Source organism: Venturia canescens, chromosome 2 (assembly GCF_019457755.1).
Source record: "Venturia canescens isolate UGA chromosome 2, ASM1945775v1, whole genome shotgun sequence".
Classification (NCBI taxonomy): Eukaryota; Metazoa; Arthropoda; class Insecta; order Hymenoptera; family Ichneumonidae; genus Venturia; species Venturia canescens.
Window position 1 is genome coordinate 32,098,931 of NC_057422.1, and position 23,690 is coordinate 32,122,620.

The 23,690-nt window shown below is 39.8% G+C and overlaps 1 protein-coding gene across 2 annotated transcripts in view; it reads left to right on the forward strand.

The window, feature by feature from the left end:
* Positions 1-23,690, forward strand: part of LOC122406467 (SET and MYND domain-containing protein 4-like) — a 1,392,500-nt gene that overhangs the window by 1,113,299 nt on the left and 255,511 nt on the right. The window contains exon 9 of one of the 2 annotated variants that reach the window (XM_043411934.1): positions 5,201-5,416. The exons of the other annotated variant lie outside the window; for it this stretch is intronic. Coding sequence (XP_043267869.1) covers positions 5,201-5,416 — 216 coding nt within the window. The remainder of the gene's footprint in view (positions 1-5,200; positions 5,417-23,690) is intronic. 2 annotated transcript variants of the gene reach the window in all.

A 23,690-nucleotide genomic window follows, 5' to 3' on the forward strand; every position in this document is an offset into this window, starting at 1 on the left:
GAACCCATATACGGATACGTCAGCTGCGTAAATATGTTGGTACTTTTTGCATAATCTTGAGCCCGTGCAAAGTTTTTTCTCAGCAATTACGCCACCGATCATGCTGATTTTGGGCGCAATCGAAAGAGAATTTCTTAATTAGCTGAAAGTTCAATTTTCAAATTGCGACATAACTCCTGAGCTTTGCAATTCAAGAAAATGACATGTCGATTTTACCCCCACCACCGCTAATCGTTTTATCAGAGATAATATCTCGGCGAGAGCCTCGGGCCAGCAGACGACAGGGCTGTCAATGTACTTGTCCCGAGACTCTACCGAGTCTCTTGATTTCGAATAACTGATAAATACTTGACCTCGAATTGATATAATACATTTTAGTACTGCACGTAACTTCCGTTATGACTTTTTTTCATTAACTTTTTTCTTGAAAATAATTATCATGAATTTCAATTAAAGTTTCCGATTTGTTCGATAAATATTCCAAATTATCAATAAAAACTTGGCCTCCAATTGATATCATACATTTTTATACTGCATGTAACTTGGATAGTACATTTTTCAATTTGTCCCATATTTATGAATTTTTTTGAAAATTTTTTATCAAGAGACGCGGTAGCGGCTCGACGCCAAGTATTAAAAGGAAAATCAGCAGCGCGTAAAGAAAAAGCCAGCGCGAGCCCTGCCGCACTCTTATATACGCGAATATGCCGATTTTTGACGTCACAGAGTTTTCAAACGGCGCTTGCGGACAAACCATATTATTAAAAAATCTAAAAATTGGTGCGATTTTTTTTTCGATTTTTCCCTTTCCATTGGTCTTTGTTGGAAGTAAATCCATTCAGCCATTCCCGAAATATGTCTCTTTAAAGAATTGAGACCGAACGCTTTACGATAAATTTCATTTCTTAGAGACAGAGAGGGGTAAGTTGAGCGAGTTTACGTTCGGACTTACGGCCTTTGCAGGCCTGGTATACATTTCTCGGCTCTCCTGTCACACAGTACGCTGAACGCGGCTACCCCCTCTCTTGCGCGTCGCCGAGCGAGAGAGACAGAGAATGTGCGGACAGCGGGGGCAATACCAGCTCCTGGCTTACGCATAACTCGTATTATTATATAATATATATTTTATTTATTAATAAATAATAAAATATATTATAATAAATATTTTATTATAATTAATGTATAATACAATATATATATATTATATTATACAATATATAATATAATATAATAATAATATAATAAAATGAAAAAATATAATAATAAAAATAAAATTAAATAATAAATAATAAAAATAAAAAAATATAAAATCCTGTTCGACGCCGCTGGATTTTTCGAGTATGTCTAGGTCGACGACCCTATAGTATTTTATGTCCGGATATATTCCTCCATGGCTTTCGTCGTCTAGGTATGTTTTTTCATGGTTTTCGAGGTCTGGGTCGACGGCTCCTTAGTTTTCGATGTCCAGGTATGTTTCTCCATGGTTTTCGTGGTCTCGGATAATTCCTCCATGGATTTCGATGTCTAGGTATATTCCTCCATGGTTTCTGATGTGAGAGTGTATTTCTCCATAGTTTTTAATGTCCAAGTGTATTTCTCTATTATTCTTGATGTCTAGGTATATTCCTCCATGGGTTTCGCGTTCGAGGTCTACGGCTCCACAGTTTTCGATATCCAGGTATGTTTCTCCATGGTTTTCGTGGTCTAGGATAATTTCTCCATGGGTTTCGATGTCTAGGTATATTCCTCCATGGTTTCTGATGTCCAGGTGTATTTCTCCATAGTTTCGGATATCCAGGTACATTTCTCCATAGTTTTTAACGCCTAGGTATATTCCTCCATGGTTTTGAATGTCCACGTGAATTTCTCCATATTTCTTGATATCTAGATATATTCCTCCATGGTTTTCGTGGACTAGGCATGTTTCTTCATGGTTTTCGCGGTCGAGGGCGACGGCTCCACAGTTTTCGATGTCCGAGTATGTTTCTCCATGGTTTTCGTGGTCTAGGATAATTCCTCCATGGGTTTTGCTGTCTAGGTATATTCCTCCATGGTTTTCAATGTCTAGTCATGTTTCTTCATGGTTTTCGTGGTCCAGGTATATTCCTCCGTGGTTTTCGATGTATGGATATGTTTTTCCATGGTTTTCGTGGTCTAAGTAGATTCCTTCATGGTTTTCGCAGTCGAGGTCGACGGCTCTACAGTTTTCGATGTCCAGGTAGTTTCTCTCGGGTTTTCGTGGTCTAAGATAATTCCTCCATGGGTTTCGATGTCCAGGTATGTTCCTCCATGGTTTTCAATGTCTAGACATGTTCCTTCATGGTTTTCGATGTATGGATATGTTTCTCCAAGGTTTTCGTGGTCTAGGTATGTTTCTTCATAGTTTTCGCAGTCGAGGTCAACGACTCCACAGTTTTTCATGTCCAGGTATGTTTCTCTCGGGTTTTCGTGGTCTAGGATAATTCCTCCATGGATTTCGATGTCTAGGTATGTTCCTCCATGGTTTTCGTGGTCCAGGTATATTCCTCCATGGTTTTCGTGATCTAGGTAGATTCCTTCATGGTTTTCGTGGTCTAGGTATGTTTCTTCATGGTTTTCGCAGTCGAGGACGACGACTCCACAGTTTTTGATGTCCAGGTATGTTTCTCTCGGGTTTTCGTGGTCTAGGTAGATTCCTCCATGGTTTTCGATGTCTACGTGGACAGCTCCATACTGTTCGTTTGCGGGGTATGCTTCTCCTTGGCTTTCGTCGGCTAAGTATGTTTCTACATAGTTTTCGATGTCCAGGTGTATTATTCCATCATTTTTTTTATGTCTAGGTATGTCCCTCCATGGTTTTCGTTTTTTTTTCATGGTTTTAGTGCGCGAGGTCGCCGGCTTCATAGTTATCGTTGTCTAGGTATGTTTCTCGATATTTTTCGTGGCCTAGGTTGACGGCTCAACAGTTTTCGATGGCTAGGTCTGTATTTACATAGTTTTTGTTCTCTAGGTATATTGTTCCATCATTTCCGTGATCTAGGTCGATGGCTCTATAACTTTCGATGTCTAGGTATGTGTTTACATAGTTTTCAATGTCTAGGTATATTCCTCCATGGTTTCGGATGTCCAGGTATATTTCTCCATAGTTTTCAATGTCTAGGTATGTTCCTTCATGATTTTCGTGGTCCAGGTATATTCCGCCATGGTTTTTGATGCTAAGTCAACAATTCCATACTTTTTGATGTCTGGATATGTTTCTCCATGGTTTTCATGGTCTAGGTCGTCGGCTCCATTGTTTTCGATGGCTACGTCGACAGCTTTATGGTTTTCGATGGCTAGGAATATTTCTTCATGGCTTTCGCCGTCTCGGTATGTTTTTCCATGCTTTTCGAGGTCTAGATCAACGGCTCGGCAGTTTTCAATGTCCAGGTATGTTTTCCCATTGTTTTCGTGGACTAGATCGACGACTTCATAGTTTTCACTATCCCGGTCGATAACTTCATAGTTTCCGATGTTGAGGTGAATTTGTCTATGGTTTCCGGTATGAAGGTCAACGGCTCCATAGTTTCCGATGGTGCAGTCAGTTTTTCTAAGGATGACTACGTTGACGACCGCATGGTTTTCGATGTCTAGATTGACGACTGCATGGTTTTCGATATATTGGTCGATGGCTCTATTGTTTTCGATGTCTAGGTTGGCGACTATAGGGTTTTCGACGTCTAGGTGGATGCCTTCATATTTTTCAATATATATATTCGACAATTTTATATTTTCCGATATTTAGGTAGACGGTGCAATGGTTTGCAATATATTTCCTCATAGTTATCGATATCTAGATCGGCGATTTAACAGTCTGCATTGAGAAAGCATGTTCTGACGTTATAAAAGACCATGAAAAAATATCACTGGACACAAATAACTATAAAGCTGTCGTCTTAGATATTAAATAGCATGGAAACGTTTCTTTGGACATTGCAAACCATTGACAGTATCCATGTCAACATGGAATCCATTGAAAGAGAAGAATAAGAAGAAGATAGTTTCATAAATCAATTTTCCAAATAAACAAATGGAGCTTTCCAAAAAAAGGAATAGAAAATGAAAATATCATCCCATTGCATAGGAATTTCCCAATCTTTCATTAGAAAATTCGATATGCTGAATGGATAATCAAAATCGTCACCATTATTGCTTGTAAAAGGTTTCAACTCACATGAACATAACCGCACAGTTTTCGTCCATCTACATAGAAAAATTGGCTGTGTCGATTGCTTTTGCCACATAGAGAAAAGTACTCAACTTGAAACAAATCGTTTTAAAAATTTTCGTCGAAGACGAGGAATGTATTTTTTTTCTTAAGTAAATATTGTCACGCCTCTAAAAAATAAGTGAAATCAGAAAAAAAAATAATTGACAAAGTAAAAAAAGAACGCCAATTATTAAAAGGTCGCGACCGTAGTTTCCAATAATTTTCTATATTTGCATTATCAATAAAACACTTCAAAATATAAAAAAAATGAGATCGTTTTCTGAAGTTGACAAATACAGTGAATGAAATACGATTCCTATATAGTTGTCACGCTTCGCAAAAAGAAGTGAAATCAGTAAATATTAAAACTTCAAAAAGTAAAAAAGGCACGCCAAGTATTAAAAGGTCGTGACCGTTGTTTTAAATGATTTTCTATATTCGCATTTTCAATAAATAAATTTAAAAAAATGTTTAACTGTGAAAAAATATGAGATCTATTGTAACATATACAGTGTATGAATTACGTTTCCTGTAGGAATTTTGAATTTTGGAAATAAAAAAAAATGAGATCATTTTCTATTAACATAACCAAGTACAGTGAATGAATTAAGGTTCTTGTGGAATTCATTCGTGTACACTTTTAGCCCTAATCCCTCACTTATTCAGAAAAATTTTCCAGCAAACGTCACAGAGCAACAAAGGTTTCTCGAATGATTCTGCAATTATTAAGAGATTATCATCTGTTTTTATGCTAGCTCGGGTTATAAACTTAAAACAGTTTACGCGTACAAGTGCATGCATTGTATCTATACGATGTACTGCACAAATTCATTTTCAACATTACACACAAGCTTGGCGTGCATGGTTTTCAATCGGAATGTTTTATACTTTTTTATCATATCTCGAGATTAAGTGAGTGAATTTAATTGCAACAAAATCTATTTAGATGAAATATCAATATTGTTTGTATAGATATTTTGTCGGCCGAAACATCGTTCTAAGAGCATTGCGTCCACTCAAAACCAAAGATGTTATTGCCGAAAATTATGGGCCAATTTTCACGAAAAAAAATGTGCTGGAAAGACAGAGGTCACTCATAGGAAGATATTGGTTCAGATGCTCATGTCTCGCATGCACGGAAGACTGGCCAGGCTTTGACACCTTGACGAACTTTACAGGCAGACTAAGGTAAATAATTATAAGCTTTCATATAAGGGAACAAGTCCATCTTTTCATGTAACCTTCGTCCAATCTCTTAAAATATAGGTATTGGACATATAGCTAAAGTTGAAAGGCTATACCAGTTCTAACTTCGGGATCTCAGGGGGGAGCGGTGACGGGGGAGCGCGGGGACCGTTGCGGGGCTGCATGGTATGTGGAGGGGGAAGGTTCTCGGACAGCGGGGGTGCGGCGGTACTTTGAAGAGACAAACAATTTGGGACAAAAGATTTTTTTGCTACTAATTTATGTTTTCGGTGTATCAGATTGCACTGGACGGAATTTTCTTTTGAAAGTGCTCTTTCCAAAAATGATCTCAATTATAGGACTCCGTGACTAAAGATATTTGCATGTTACACTAATGACAAATTTATGTGTCCTGTGTTACATATTTTTACATCCCTGTGGTGGCGCAAGTTCGGACGAGATTTCTTTTTTCAAAACCAGTTCTAATGCTCTCAGGGGGGTGTGAGGACGGGGGAGCGCGTTGCGGGGGTTGCATGGTGTGTGGAGGTTCTCAGGGTAATGAAGAGGGGGAGAGGGGATGCAGCAGTCCTGTTTGCGGCATTGCATAGACAAAGTATATTTTGAGGAATAAAAAAAAACTCGTAGATGCCCCCCTCGAATGACTGATTTATGTTTCCTGCGGAATTTTAAGAAAAGTCAGTTGAGAAGGAAAGTGTTCTCAATTATTGGAATCCGTGACGAAGGAGACCCCTAATGAGAAATTTATGTGTCCCGTATTACATATTTTTACATTCGTGAGTAGTAGGTGGTGCACTATGGCGACCCCCACTCCTATCCCCACTCCTTTCCCCCACTAGGCCGAGCGGCCGGCGTTGTGGGCGAGAGGTTTGCGGGTGTGCGGAGGGGGAGTGAACGTGTCGTCATAGTGCACCATCGTTTTTTCCGGTGTATATTTTTTTATTTTATATTTGTAAAAAATATAAAATAAAAAATCTCTCTTTCTCTATACATATTAATTTTATTTTTAAAATGGATAAAAAAAAATCAAAAAAAATTAAAAAGAAAAAATAAAAAATATATATTGAAAAACTCACCGGGGTGACGCGTCTCTCTCCCCGATCCAGGCTCCACGACGCTGTCTCGCGCACCATTGTTTTTCACGCGCGCGCGCACACACACACACACACACACACACACACACACACACACACACGCGCGCGCGCGCGCGCGCGCGCACGCACGCACGCACACGCACACAATCTATTCTTCGGCACCGGCCGGAGTGTCGACAACGTCGACGAAGCCGTCGTCCTCGCCCCCCTCGTCGTACCCGTGATAGCCGTCGGGTACCAGCAGCTCGTTCACGATACAGTGGGGAGTAAGTCGGCTGCCGCTGCAATAGGAGGGGAAAAAATGGAATAAGGGAATAGGGAGGGATTGTAAAAAGGCAGAATGCCGTACACTGGTAACAAAATAAAAAATAAATAAATAAATAAATAAATAGAAATTCAAACTAACATCCTATAGTCAACTGAACATAAATAAGGAACTTTTGAGAAAAAAGACGTGATATCAAACCATAAACTTCCCCTAAGAAAAAAAGGTTGGGACAAGTACATTGATGGTCCCTCAGTAGTAGGTGGTGCACTATGGCGACCCCCACTCCTATCCCCACTCCTTTCCCCCACTAGGCCGAGCGGCCGGCGTTGTGGGCGAGAGGTTTGCGGGTGTGCGGAGGGGGTGTGAGCGTGTCGTCATAGTGCACCATCGTTTTTTCCGGTGTATATTTTTTATTTTATATTTGTAAAAAATATAAAAATGCCGTGTAGGAGGGCTCATGACGATGGTCATAAGAGGCCCCTCGCACAACGCCTCCACCTCGTGGATCGAGTAATAATACTCATCCAAGAAGGCGAGACCGTGGAGGGAGCACTCTATCATGAGCGCTGGTATCACCGCTAATGCTGGTGAGGGGCGGTAGAGGTAGCCTAGATCGTAAAAGGCACTCTCGCCGCGATCTACCAGATACACCTCAACATAATCACAGCTATCACGGTAAACAACCTCCCCGCGGTACGCGGTATACAAGCCCCGCGGCACCACCACACAACTCGCGCCCGGCGTCGCCTCCTCTCTTTGGACGGGCCGGCCCAATCTCCGGTCTATAAAATCGTTGTGCAGCAACGACACCACGTGCAAATAAAGCTGCTCTAGTGCGTCGGTACGCACGTAGAGCGACGCAACGCTCAGCAGCTGTATCACCCGACACGTGAACGCCGCGCCGAGAAACCCGTAATCCCGGTAACGAGGATACATTTTGAGGGAAAACAAAAAAAAGAAAAAACTTGTAGACGGACAGAATATGAGAGTGACCGGGACGAGATACTCGCGCGCGACTCGATTGAAGACTGATGGGCGAAGAAGGCTAAGACATTTATGCAAATACGTGCTTATGATGAGCACATCATTGCGGGGGTAAAAGAAGGACAGGAGGGGCCGTAAAAACAGCCGACACCTCGGCCCAATGCAGTCATCCTCGTATACGGGGCAAAGGATTCACACATGCCCTCTCGCTCACTCTCACGCTTAGATAAGGCCGCTCGCGAGGCGCGATGCCTCGCGAGAGCTTGAGGTATTCGCAGCTTCATCAAAACTGCACGTGGCTGCAACCTCGACGACGTACACCCTCTTACTCGCTCTCGTGCTAGCATACGCGATAACGTATACGCTCTCGCTCGCTCTCTCTTGAGATGCGGTACCTCGCGCTCACCGGGCACAGCTTCTAAGCAGGCAGGGGAGTACGTCATCGGGCCATTGACCTTGAGTCATAGCATAGCCAAGGTATTCGCAGCGGCATCAAAATTACGCGTGGCTGCAGGACCGATGATGTATGCCCTCTCGCTTGCTCTCGCGCTAAAGTATACCCTCTCGAGAGATGCGTTGCTTCGCGAGGGCGTGAAGTGACCATCTCGCTCGCTCTCATTCTTAAGACGCAGCATCTTGCTCGCTCTTTTGCGCGCTGCGATGCCACAGTGTTTGAGAGCTACAGCAGCAGCGATATTCTATGTCGTCTCGCTCGCTCTCACGGTAGTATGTACCCCTCACTCACTCTTTCTCGTTAGATACAGAGATCTCGTACTACAGGGATGCAGCAGAGATGTCATACACACGCTCGCTCGCTCTCGCTCATGTGGAACAGCACACCTCTCTCTCACAGAGAATCGTTCTGCTCCGAGCAGTCAATCACTATGAGAGGTGCAGATATGAGAAAATGAGATACGAGAACGAAATTTTCATAAACCTCATATTGAAATTCAAAAAATTATGAACAATGGCAGGAGAGTATTTCAAAACTTTCCAAACACACAAAAAAGTGGCCAAAACTTCCAATGCTTCAAAAAAGAGATTTTTTAAACCACATGGAAATTTTGAAAAAATTGTAATCGCTGCGAAGAGAATGATTTAAAAACTTTCCGATTATTCAAATAATTTGGCCATTACATCCATCGCTGCAAGAAAGAAACTTTCATAAACCTCATATTGAAATTTTGAAAAAATTGTAATCGGTGAGAAGAAAATGCTTTAAAAACATTCCGATTATTCAAATAATTTGGCCATAACTTCCATCGCTGCAAGAAAGGAGCTTTTATAAACCTCATGGAAATTTTGAAAAATTGTAATCGCTGCGTACAGAATGATTACTAAACTTTCCGGTTATTCAAATAATTTGGCCATCACTTCCTTCCCTGCATAGAGAATAATTTCAAAAATGTTCAGCTACTTAAAGAGTTTAATCATACCCTTCACCGAACATTCCGACTACACAAAAAATTGAATTATAACTTTCACCACTGCAGAAAGAAATTTTCTGCTTCAGAGCTGTAGCAGTGATACCGTATACCGTCTCGCTCGCTCTCGTCATACCTATCCTTTAGCGAACAATCCTCTCTCTCGTTCTCCCGTAAGACGCGATGCTTTATACAGAGCTGTCAAAATTACGCATACGGATGCAGCCTCTTGATGTCTCTAAACAAACCCCATCGATATATATTCTTTATTATATGCTATTTTTGCGGATTCAACCGATTCACTTATGAAGGGCGTATCTCCGCGGGCTAAAGACACAGCTCGGAACAAGAATGTAAAAAAAAAAAAAAAATGAAAACCCAAGTGATAAATTTTTTACACTGAACAGTTTTACAAAACCTCATTTTCCAAGTTGATCTCAAGATGGATAGACGTGCGAGTATGTATGCAATTCATCCGTCGAAAGAACCTTGGACATTGACTAAAAATGAACTCGAGTCGGTTCCTAAGGTTATGCTCATAAAATATTATAGCAGATACATTCCTTCATTATGGGAGCGATTACCTGAACATTTGCAAAGTGAAGTTCAGTCATATCAATATTGTCACGACCATTTTAATCCACCATGGGTGCGCTCTCATAACGATAATCTAGGACCGCTACGTCGAAACTGTGAAACATGTTTGATCATGGAGCAGCTAGTGAATATTTACGCAATTTATTGTATAAGAAACCCTCGAGAAATGACGACAGAAGAACTCCTGATTATATCTCCATCTACGTTCAAGAAATATTTCAGTGCCTATACGGATATTCTGTGGGAGCGTTTACCATATTATTACAAATCTGATGATGAAATCCAATCGTTCCGCCGATGTCATGATCACTGGAATACATCTTCGATGGAAGATCACATTGATGCTCCTGCGCCTCTACGAAAAAATTGTAGAAAATGTCGAGAGAGTGGAAAACTTGCGTGAACCACTATGCACGCATACGTGAGCGCTGTAAAAGGATGGGGGAAGTGACAGCAGCACGTTTGAACCTGATCCTAGGATGCATAGTGAAGGACATGGGGGAGATTTTCGTCGCGTTTGAACTTATCCAGAATTGCGGGGGTGAATAGTCATCAAGTTCTAGAGGAAGAATCGACAGCAACGTCGTCATTCAGGCACCACATTAGTCAGAAAACAGACGAGTTTCTTTTCTTGATCACCCCAAAGAAAAAAAGACAAAAATCACTCTACAAAACGGAGTTCACGTCATTGAACAAAGTTGCTACCTTGGAAAACAATATTCCAACGAAAAAGCTGATTGAACTTAAGGTAGGGATTGATCATCCAATTCATCATATTCGATCGGTGAAAACCAAATTTGGAAAACGTTACATCGCTAACATCGGAGACCAATTTACGGTCTTTTTACCGGGGAGACTTTACGAGGCCTTCGACCAAAACGAGGACGAATTCGAAAAGCTGTTGGAGGCGGCTTAAGCGAGGGAACTCTTCATGGAAGCGTTTGCCGACAAGTGGAGTAAAATTGTGTTCAAACATATTCCAAAATCTTTGTGAAAAAGAAAAAATCTATAAATATCTATAATCGTGATCATTTTTTGAAAATCATACTAATAATATGAAATATTGTATGGTGATTGGAGGAAAAGGAGATGAGATGTGAAATAAAAAATATGAAAAAAGATATGTATTATAAAATATTATGTTTATTCAAAAATCCCTCGTTCACGCAAAGCTAGATATACATATAACCAACTTCGAAGTGATTTCACATTCGCTTTCGCACAATTATATCTCGAATTCGGATTGTTGTGTTGGTGGTGGGGACAGTCGAGGTGATTTCTCGGCAGCTTCTGCAACGATGGACAGTCCAGACTCTCCATATCGATAATTTCCATTGATAGATCCAAGAAACTTCTCAGCCGCAAATACTTTTCGCTTCCTTTCACGTATATGACGCGAGCTCGTTGTAAGATGCTTTGAATTATCTCTTTCGCCGTATCGTATGGTATACTTCCATAGTCCCATGACATCCCATGGAAATTTCGTTCCAACCATTTGTTTGTCATTCTGTATTGACCGGGTAGAGCGTTCCAATTATATGGTGACTCGAAAAACAGCGTCAGAGGTTCAGCTTTCTTCACGTCTGCGCGAATGATTGAAATTTCTTTGAGAATGACCTCGTTGATAGGTCCTTTGAAGCCTTGTAGATCGATGACAAAATCCATGTTGACTGCTGGCTGAAGAAGTTCATGGTACGGTTTATACCAATTTTCTCGCCCCACTACTCACAGGATTGTGCTCAACAATGCGATCGTGTAGAATGAGGCAGTATGCGCATGTTTGTTCTGGAATATTTGTGCTTGTTTCAAATTCGAGGCGCACATCAGCAGGCCCAGACTTGAGAGAATCGTTCTGCCTCGAGCAGTCAATCACCATGAGAGGTGCAGATTTGAGAAAATCTGTTTTGTAAGCCATGGTTCGGCCTCCTTATTGTAACCGGACAGGTTCGCGCAAGTTTTCCACTCTCTCGACATTTTCTACAATCGTAAAGAAATTTTCATGAACCTCATATTGAAATTCAACAAAAATATGATCAATGGAAAGAGTGTTTTCAAAACTTTCCCATTACCCAAAAAAAAAAATTGGCCAAAACTTCCAACGTTTCAAAAAAGAGATTTTTATAAACCTCATGTTCAAATTTTGAAAAAAAGTCCATCGCTGCGAAAAGAATGATTTCAGAACTTTCCGTCAACACAAACAAATTTAATCACGACTTTCACTTCTACGAGAACGAAATTTTCATAAACCTCATAATGAAATTCAACAAAATTATGATCAATGGCAGGAGAGTATTTCAAAACTTTCCAGCTACACAAAAAAAAAACTGGCCAAAACCTCCAATGCTTCAAAAAAGAGATTTTTATAAACCTCATGTTTAAATTTTGAAAAATTTTTAATCGCTGCAAAGAGAATGATTTCAAAACTTTCCGATTACTCAAATAATCTGACAATAACTTCCATCCAACAACATTATGATCAATGGCAGGAGAGTATTTCAAACTTTCCAACTACACAAAAAAACTGGCCAAAACTTCCAACGCTTCAAAAAAGAGATTTTTATAAACCTCATGTTTAAATTTTGAAAAAACTTAAATCGTTGCGAAGAGAATGATTTCAAAACTTTCCGATTACTCAAATAATTTGGCAATAACTTCCATCGCTGCAAGAAAGACACTTTCATAAACCTCATATTGAAATTCTGAAAAAATTGTAATCGCTGGGAAGAGAATGATTTAAAAACTTTCCGGTTATTCAAATAATTTGGCAATAACTTCCATCGCTGTAAGAAAGAAACTTTCATAAACCTCATATTGAAATTTTGAAAAACTGTAATCACTGCGAAGAGAATGATTACAAAACTTTCCGATTACTCAAATAATTGGGCCATAACTTCCATCGCTGCAAGAAAGAAACTTCTATAAACCTCATGGAAATTTTGAAAAAATTGTAATCGCTGCGTAGAGAATGATTACAAAACTTTCCGATTATTCAAATAATTTGGCCATCACTTCCTTCCCTGCATAGAGAATAATTTCAAAAATGTTCAGTTACTTAAAGAATTTAATCATAACTTTCACCGAACATTCCGACTTCACAAAAAATTGAATTATAACTTTCACTATTGTAGTAAAAAATTTTCTATGAACCTCATATTGAAATCCAACAAAATTTTGATTGCTGGAAAGAGAGTGTTTTCAAAAATTTCCAACTACTTAAAAAATTGGGGCAAAACGTTCATCGATGCAGGAAACTTTTATGAACATCAGATTCGAATTCAATCGAAATTTTGATCGCTGTCAAGAAAATGCTTTCAAAACTTTCCGAGTACACAATATTAACCTGCACTGTGAAGGACCGTTCTTCACCGAATGCAATCTGAATTCTAAGGACCGTCCTTCACCGAATTCAATCTGAATTCTAAGGACGGTCCTTTATAAAAATCTCTTTTTTGAAGCATTGGAGGTTTTGGCCAGTTTTTTTTTTGTGTAGCTGGAAAGTTTTGAAATTCTCTCCTGCCATTGATCATAATTTTGTTGAATTTCAATATGAGGTTTATGAAAATTTCGTTCTCGTAGAAGTGAAAGTCGTGATTAAATTTGTTTGTGTTGACGGAAAGTTCTGAAATCATTCTTTTCGCAGCGATGGACTTTTTTTCAAAGTTTGAACATGAGGTTTATAAAAATCTCTTTTTTGAAACGTTGGAAGTTTTGGCGAATTTTTTTTTTTGTGTAATGGGAAAGTTTTGAAAACACTCTTTCCATTGATCATATTTTTGTTGAATTTCAATATGAGGTTCATGAAAATTTCTTTACGATTGTAGAAAATGTCGAGAGAGTGGAAAACTTGCGCGAACCTGTCCGGTTACAATAAGGAGGCCGAACCATGGCTTACAAAACAGATTTTCTCAAATCTGCACCTCTCATGGTGATTGACTGCTCGAGGCAGAACGATTCTCTCAAGTCTGGGCCTGCTGATGTGCGCCTCGAATTTGAAACAAGCACAAATATTCCAGAACAAACATGCGCATACTGCCTCATTCTACACGATCGCATTGTTGAGCACAATCCTGTGAGTAGTGGGGCGAGAAAATTGGTATAAACCGTACCATGAACTTCTTCAGCCAGCAGTCAACATGGATTTTGTCATCGATCTACAAGGCTTCAAAGGACCTATCAACGAGGTCATTCTCAAAGAAATTTCAATCATTCGCGCAGACGTGAAGAAAGCTGAACCTCTGACGCTGTTTTTCGAGTCACCATATAATTGGAACGCTCTACCCGGTCAATACAGAATGACAAACAAATGGTTGGAACGAAATTTCCATGGGATGTCATGGGACTATGGAAGTATACCATACGATACGGCGAAAGAGATAATTCAAAGCATCTTACAACGAGCTCGCGTCATATACGTGAAAGGAAGCGAAAAGTATTTGCGGCTGAGAAGTTTCTTGGATCTATCAATGGAAATTATCGATATGGAGAGTCTGGACTGTCCATCGTTGCAGAAGCTGCCGAGAAATCACCTCGACTGTCCCCACCACCAACACAACAATCCGAATTCGAGATATAATTGTGCGAAAGCGAATGTGAAATCACTTCGAAGTTGGTTATATGTATATCTAGCTTTGCGTGAACGAGGGATTTTTGAATAAACATAATATTTTATAATACATATCTTTTTTCATATTTTTTATTTCACATCTCATCTCCTTTTCCTCCAATCACCATACAATATTTCATATTATTAGTATGATTTTCAAAAAATGATCACGATTATAGATATTTATAGATTTTTTCTTTTTCACAAAGATTTTGGAATATGTTTGAACACAATTTTACTCCACTTGTCGGCAAACGCTTCCATGAAGAGTTCCCTCGCTTAAGCCGCCTCCAACAGCTTTTCGAATTCGTCCTCGTTTTGGTCGAAGGCCTCGTAAAGTCTCCCCGGTAAAAAGACCGTAAATTGGTCTCCGATGTTAGCGATGTAACGTTTTCCAAATTTGGTTTTCACCGATCGAATATGATGAATTGGATGATCAATCCCTACCTTAAGTTCAATCAGCTTTTTCGTTGGAATATTGTTTTCCAAGGTAGCAACTTTGTTCAATGACGTGAACTCCGTTTTGTAGAGTGATTTTTGTCTTTTTTTCTTTGGGGTGATCAAGAAAAGAAACTCGTCTGTTTTCTGACTAATGTGGTGCCTGAATGACGACGTTGCTGTCGATTCTTCCTCTAGAACTTGATGACTATTCACCCCCGCAATTCTGGATAAGTTCAAACGCGACGAAAATCTCCCCCATGTCCTTCACTATGCATCCTAGGATCAGGTTCAAACGTGCTGCTGTCACTTCCCCCATCCTTTTACAGCGCTCACGTATGCGTGCATAGTGGTTCACGCAAGTTTTCCACTCTCTCGACATTTTCTACAATTTTTTCGTAGAGGCGCAGGAGCATCAATGTGATCTTCCATCGAAGATGTATTCCAGTGATCATGACATCGGCGGAACGATTGGATTTCATCATCAGATTTGTAATAATATGGTAAACGCTCCCACAGAATATCCGTATAGGCACTGAAATATTTCTTGAACGTAGATGGAGATATAATCAGGAGTTCTTCTGTCGTCATTTCGCGAGGGTTTCTTATACAATAAATTGCGTAAATATTCACTAGCTGCTCCATGATCAAACATGTTTCACAGTTTCGACGTAGCGGTCCTAGATTATCGATATGAGAGCGCACCCATGGTGGATTAAAATGGTCGTGACAATATTGATATGACTGAACTTCACTTTGCAAATGTTCAGGTAATCGCTCCCATAATGAAGGAATGTATCTGCTATAATATTTTATGAGCATAACCTTAGGAACCGACTCGAGTTCATTTTTAGTCAATGTCCAAGGTTCTTTCGACCCGATGAATTGCATACATACTCGCACGTCTATCCATCTTGAGATCAACTTTGAAAATGAGGTTTTGTAAAACTGTTCAGAGTAAAAAATTTATCACTTGGGTTTTCATTTTTTTTTTTTTACATTCTTGTTCCGAGCTGTGTCTTTAGCCCGCGGAGATACGCCCTTCATAAGTGAATCGGTTGAATCCGCAAAAATAGCATATAATAAAGAATATATATCGATGGGGTTTGTTTAGAGACATCAAGAGGCTGCATCCGTATGCGTAATTTTGACAGCTCTGTATAAAGCATCGCGTCTCACGGGAGAACGAGAGAGAGAGAGGATTGTTCGCTAAAGGATAGGTATGACGAGAGCGAGCGAGACGGTATACGGTATCACTGCTACAGCTCTGAAGCAGAAAATTTCTTTCTGCAGTGGTGAAAGTTATAATTCAATTTTTTGTGTAGTCGGAATGTTCGGTGAAGGGTATGATTAAACTCTTTAAGTAGCTGAACATTTTTGAAATCAAGAGACTCGGTAGAGTCTCGGGACAAGTACATTGACAGCCCTGTCGTCTGCTGGCCCGAGCTCGCCGAGACTATCTTTTCTCTGAATAAAACGATTCGCGGTGGTGGGGGTAAAATTGGCATGTCATTTTGTTCAATTACGAAACTTCTGAGTCATCTGAGGCTTTGAAAATTGAACTGGAGATTAATTAATAAATTCTCTTTCGATTCCACCCACAATCAGCATGATCGGTGGCGTAATTGCTGAGAAAAAACTTTGCACAGGCTCAAGATTATGCAAAAGTTACCAACACATTCTAGAATTTATGCGTCTATATTTACAACACAATCAAAGGCACTTTGATGCTCTCGAGTTTCTGATTGGTTGGATCTGACGACATCCATTTTTAAACGTTGTCATTGGTTGTTGAAATTAGTTGTTGATGATTGGAAATCTGACGTCAACTTCAGAACGTAGCACACGGCGCAGCACAGCTGGTAACAGCAGTCATAAATTCGATCGATATACATATAATAATGTACAAACCATGTGTCAGTTTTTGATCGTATGAACAGAATTTCGACATTACGAAGTGCGTGCGGGATCAATAAAAAAATAATTTTCGTCATCTAAAGAAGTGCATATTACTATTGATTTTGTTATTTGTGATATATTAAACCGGTATCAAAGCGGCCGCGTAAATGTAGTCTGTGATGTGTGTGTGAAAAAGAATATAAAAAATGCGCGATGCATATGTCAACGAAACTTTTCAAGATTTCATCATTTCGTTCGATTGGAAATAAGTGTTTACTGAAATAATTCTTCAATTAAACCAGAATACGAGAAATATTGTCCAGTGCGAATATATTGTCAGTGGCGTGATTATATATCATGTGTACATAGGTTATATATACGAATAAATAGAACAAAAATACACGCAACTGTTAGAATGATATTAGAAACTTTAATTGAATAAATGTTTTCTAATTTATTTCTTGTGTCGTTATTATTTTTAAACATTCCCATATTTTGCTTGATATTCAGTTTGGCTCTGCCCTCTCCGATCCTTGTTTCCACCCCATCAGTTTGCAGCGGATCGATTCATATTATTAATTCGTTCCCTAATATGTGTCCTATGATTTTCTACTCCTTCATGATGATTGTGGTAACATGATTCGAGAGGTTTCTAACCATGATCTTGAATTACACATTTTGTAAATCAGATATTCAAAAAAACATCTGGTCTTGGTATAGTGTGTAGTTATTCTTTTCCCATTAGGTCGACGAGTGATAAATTTGGAAACTTTTCCAGAAAGCCTATGGATGCTTTTTTTGCTGATGATATGAAAAGTCGTATCTTAGGAATGCGGTATGCAAACACAAATTTTGATAACAAAACTTATAGAATGACATGTATGTTGAGTATTTCCACTTTGCAAACTACAAATATGGAATTATAAAAAAAATTCATTCCGATAAGTCTACTGTTGCTCAGTTTTGAATGCGATCAAATATGATGCCTACCAACATCCCCAAAAACTTACAGAATTGCTGAATGCAATGTGCGCTATGTCATTTTAATGTAACATCATGACTTTTGACAACTTTTCATTATAATGCTGTAGATTCGGATCATTAAAATACTGCAAAAATCTGCAAACTATACAATTTAAATACTGTGCCATTCATTTTACATTTTGACTGTAACTGTAACATCTATATGAAGTAAAAAATTGATTATAAAAGTCTTCAGTTGCTCATTTATGGATAGATTTGAAATTGCTGTCTTCGAAGCTCATTGCGCAGATACATTGAACCGCAGCAGATACCTGCGAACTCTGAAATTTCTGTGGATAAATATATATGCGACGGATCACCCCTTATCTTTGATTATGGTAATATGTAAGGTAAATGCAAGTTTTTAAGTGTTCCTTTTCAAATAGTATTGAAGTTTGTATGACTGATATACAGCGAATACTTCCAAACTTTGATATTTCTGTGTTGCAGCATGTGTGCCAATCATTCAAATCATTTACTCCAACCGTATCATGTAATCTAGAAAATTCATCACAAAAGTCTTCCGCTTTTCTAAATACTTCAATTTTCCTTTTTCTACTCCATTGTGAGTTTTCGAATTTCTAAATTCATTTCTGAATTGTCCTGAAATGGTTTTCCTCCAAAACCAATGCAGGTACCTTAAACGTCTTTGAATTCTGTTGCTCTGTTGAATTAAGTTCGCTTAGTTTTTTTTGCTGCTTTGAGTTCTGGCATAATAAATGTTAGAAGTTTTCGGGTACTTTTTTTCAGCAACTATCAAACTGTGGATAATTGGACCTCATCGGCCACTTGCAAACTTTGGAAATATATTTCAGTGAGGGCACGTTTTGGATGAAATGAAATCTCTAGATTCAGAATGCAAAAGCGACATTTAAAGTGGGCAAATCTGTTGGATTTTTCGTGTTATGAATTTGATCTATCTTTCATTTGAATTTTGAAGAACAGGGATAAATAAAATCTGTTCTATTAAGGAAATCTTTACATCAGTTCTTTCTTGGTATGAAGAATTGGAAAAAATCGCGAAAGGCCAAGGACAGACAGGAGACGAAATATTTCCAGTACAATTTTGACGAAAAATAGATCTTTTGTCGCGGAAACCAACGTTATAAGCCGAAAATCATATTACAGCCCACGAGACGCATTTCTTCACTCTCTTGGGTTCCTATTATACAAAACATATTAGAAGATAAGGGGGAAAATCACCAACGTGGAAAAACAAACCAGTGCCGAAATATTTCCCGTACAATTTTGACGAAAAATAGGTCCTTTTTCGTGGAAACCAACGTTATAAGCTGAAAATCATATCTCGGCCCCCAACTTTCTTTCTACCATTCTCTTGGGTTCCCAATAAGCATAGCATATTAGAGTAGAAGAAAAAAAATAGCCAAAGTGCAAAGACAGACCTGTGACGAAATATTTCCAGTACAATTTTGACGAAAAATAGATCTTATTTCGTGGAAACCAACGTTATAAGCCGAAAATCATATTATGGCCCACAACACGTATTTCTTCATGCTCTTGGATTCCCAATAGACAAAACATATTAGAAGACAAGGAGAAAAATCACCAAAGTCCAAGACCAAATCAGTGCCGAAATATTTTCAGTACAATTTTGAAGAAAAATTGGTCTTTTACGTGGAAACCAACATTATAAACCGAAATTCATTTCTCGGGCCTCATCCCGGATTCCTCCATGCTGTTGAGTTCCTAATAGGCATAACATATTAGAGTATGAGGAAAAAAATCGCCAAAGTTCAAGGGCAGACTTGTGACGAAATATTTTCACTACAATTTTTACGAAAAATTGGTTTTTTATGGTGGAAACCAACTTTATAAGCTGTAACGAATTTTTCCCGGGGAGGTACGATTCGTCCCTTCCCGGCTCACTCACCTCGCCTCGCGCTACTCTCCGGCTGCGAGAACGGACTGGGCGCCAGGTAAAAAGTACCGCCGAACGAGTCGACTTGAATTTCGTCGGATCTCGCGATGGTAACGCCATGCAAAATTAGAATGTAGAGAGCACGAGGGAAGCAAGTGACCGAGGACGGTCCGGCTACTCAGCTCAGCTAAGGTACAAAAGGTTGAGGGGGGGAATCCTTGGGAGAGTGTAACAATTCATAACGCAACAAAAAAATATAGCCGACACAAATCCAGTAATTCAGAAAAGGTTTCACAATTTATTCGAAAGCTCGATGAATAGATCAGAATACAGCGAGAGATATATTAGAAATAGAGTGGATGCGATATAAAACAAAACCGGGGGGGAAGTAAGTCGCTAACGAGCCCGAGCGTACAACGGTTAGGTCTTGCGCCGCGACGATGGAAATTCGCGTACGGCGGGCGCGAATCCGCCGGGTGGAGACGATTAGCGATTCGCCCCGCAATCTCACAGGTGCCGTAGATAGACGACAACCGATGCTCTGACATGGCAGGTAACAGGTAGCCAGTAACCCGACAAGCGGGGCTGGAGGTAATAGGCAAAAGATAACCCACGTCAGAACGAACGGTGTCGCAGGTAACGCAAGGCAAAAGGTAGCGGCACCCGGTCGATCGAGGGGGGGTTGGAGAATAAAGTAATAGAAAAATTAACATTGAGACGGTATGAAAACGGATTGAAATTTAGGGCGTAACGCCGCTCGCAAAAATATATCGGAGAGTGACCAAAATACAACACGCAGTAGACATCGTAGCGTGAAGGCTCAGGCAAAAGAAAGAATCTAGAAATATTCAACGCAAAAGATAGAAGGTACTGCCGTATAAACGACGCGCGACCACGCGAGGAAGAGAGATGGAACGAAAACAAAGGCGCGAACGAACAGGCCGACGAGAGCCTCAGCGCGTGCAAGGAGAGAGAGAGAGAGAATAACGTTACTGCGTGGAAGGTTCCAGCGCTTAATACTACATTACATCAGACTCGAACTCGATATTTTCGAAATATTTGAACGGAAAAGACTTTAATTAATTAACGCGAAGACCAAATGGACTGTGAGTTCGATAGTCAAGTCAGGCCACGCAAAACTGCCGTACTAAAGAATGAACACGGGAAGTATCGGCCACAATCTCGCTCGATACTTCGGCCCCGTGCCCGACTACAACGGCCAAAACGAAAAACTCTACAAAAACCGGAACTATATTCCGAAACTCAAAAAGGACTCGACTTAACTAGCGAACTCGATGGAGAAAGAGACGTGGACTTACCGAGGAACACGCTCGCCGCACCAGGACCAAGAAAAACTCGACTTCGGGAAGGCTCGGCTGTTGACTCGTCGTAACGGTGCTCGGAGAAAGACTAATTGGTGCGTGTGAGCGGTCCTTGCGATTCGGCGTTGTCCCCACCACGAGGCCCAGGTACTGCAGCGCTCACGCGTTAGGCGCGAACCCGAACGCGAACTCGGGGTTCGCGCTGTCGCGCGGGATTTTCAAACGGGGAGTGCGTCAATGCCAAAATTGCTGCTACGCTTGTTGCATGATCGGATCAAATACTGACCCCTCCGCTGCTCTCACCTTTCCCGCTCACTCGAAACACTCCTCCCTACAAGATGACCGTGATCCGGATGTCTTTCCTCTTGGGGATCCGGCGGGCAGCTCCGGAAGGCTGAGGGGAGGCCTCCCTCACGATTCCTGACGTCTAGGATGCGTGGTGGGCCCACAAAATAACCACCAGGCAAAACAGCACCTCACCTCCGGAAAACTCCCCCAGATCCCACCTGACGAGGCACCGGTTCACGCGGACTTTGACACCCGAATCTACGGTAGTGCGGGCGGTGCAACTCGGGGTTGCTACGGCGGGAAATACACGGGCGGCGTTCATAAAATGGCCAATGCCAGCGTGTTCTTTCAACCGCCCGCAGGTCGAGATTGTTTTTCGGTGCTCGTAGACGGTGTGGGAGGACGGGTTCTTGCGAGCGAGGTCGGCTCGAACAGCCGGAGAGACAGCCGACAAGTTTTAATGGCTAGGCCCCTGTGGCAGCGACAACACCAACTCGTTCCAATATCGAACTCCACTGTCAAAACGCAACGTCATTATTACTCAAAACAGGCAAACTAAAATTCTCTCTCCACCCTGCACTCAGAGGTAAAAGGTCGTCACAGAAGGTAATTAACGCTCGGTCGGTAATGTAGGCGCATTCTAAGCTAAACTTAAGAGCTACGTGGTGCTGAGTCTCAGTCCGAACATCGCTCGACGAGTCGAGGGGCGTCAAAAGGGCCGTAAACCCGGTCTACTGGTCGACAACGTCCGTACGAGTGGCGGGGCAGAAATGTCACGTCACAAAGCCGAACATCATACACAGGGAAAATAAGATTGGGAAAAATACATTGATGGTCCCTTATTTGCTGAAAATTTCATGAAAAAGATTATCCCATAAAAAATTTTCGTATGAGAATGGAATCTATAAAAATATACTAAGCAATTAATTCATAGAAATTTATACTAAAATCCTATAACCGTCATAACATAAATGAGGAACTTTTGAGAAAAAAGGCGTGATATCAAACCATAAACTTCCCCTAGGGAAAAAAAGGTTGGAACAAGTACATTGATGGTCTCTTGTTTCTGGATGACATAGAAAAAAGATTCAGAACCAGGAAAAAAATTCTATAGAAATAATAAACGAAAAATTGAAAACGTCAAAAAAATTCAACAAAAATAAAAAACAATCGAAAAAATTCTGTAAAGAAAAATAAAAAATTTTCAAAAAAATTCATAAATATTGGACAAATTGAAAAATAAACTATCCAAGTTACATGCAGTATAAAAATGTATGATATCAATTGGAGGCCAAGTTTTTATTGATAATTTGAAATATTTATCGAACAAATCGCAAACTTTAATTGAAATTCATGATAATTATTTTCAAGAAAAAAGTTAATGAAAAAAAAGTCATAACGGAAGTTACGTGCAGTACTAAAATGAATTATATCAGTTCGAGGTCAAGTATTTATCAGTTATTCGAAATATAATCTCCGGCGACAAATGAGCGTTGAGAATCCTTGTCGGGCTCACAACGTTTTATCAAAATTACTAAAAAATTAATGGAAATGAAATCATTAAAAATTCACATGAAAGTCATTCGTTACTTCAACAAGTTACACACTTTAAAGAATCGATTCCCCTCCGATTTTCAGGATCCCCTGGTATTATTCACAACATTCAACTTCGATTGGATCGGTACAAATTATGTTCAAATACGTCTTAAACGTACTTGTCCGGCCCATCACTTTTTATTCAAATTGCTCATTCGAAAACAAATCAGGGCTGCTCTAAAATGACAAATATAATAAAATCGATAGAAATAAAATTAACATCTCCAAGTAATTTGAACTTGATTGTTCGCAAGTTCGTATAGCAATATCCACTTTTCATTTTCTTCAGTGAACACGTACCATTCGGTAAGAACCAATGAAAATGAGAAATAATCAGGCACATCACAAGAAATTTTCGAACCTACCCAGCCATGCAATGTTTTTTTTTCTATAGTCACGTACCCATTTTGATAAATATCACTAGTCGAGTACGACACGTGGATTCCTGGAATTTGGAGAAAAATTATTTTGTTGTGAATTCTGACTTCATATGATATAAATAGATTAATCAACTTTATCTTTCATTTTCGTTTCATTTGGACAAGAGCGATTCGAAGGAAAATTATTTTCTCGGGAATTACTGTTCCTTAATATTAACACATGCATTAACTTTGTTTTTGATTTGTTTTCGAATGAGCAATTTCAATAAAAAGTGATGGGCCGGACAAGTACGTTTAAGACGTATTTGAACATAATTTGTACCGATCCAATCGAAGTTGAATGTTGTGAATAATACCAGGGGATCCTGAAAATCGGAGGGGAATCGATTCTTTGAAGTGTGTACCTTGTTGAAGTAACGAATGACTTTCATGTGAATTTTTAATGATTTCATTTCCATTAATTT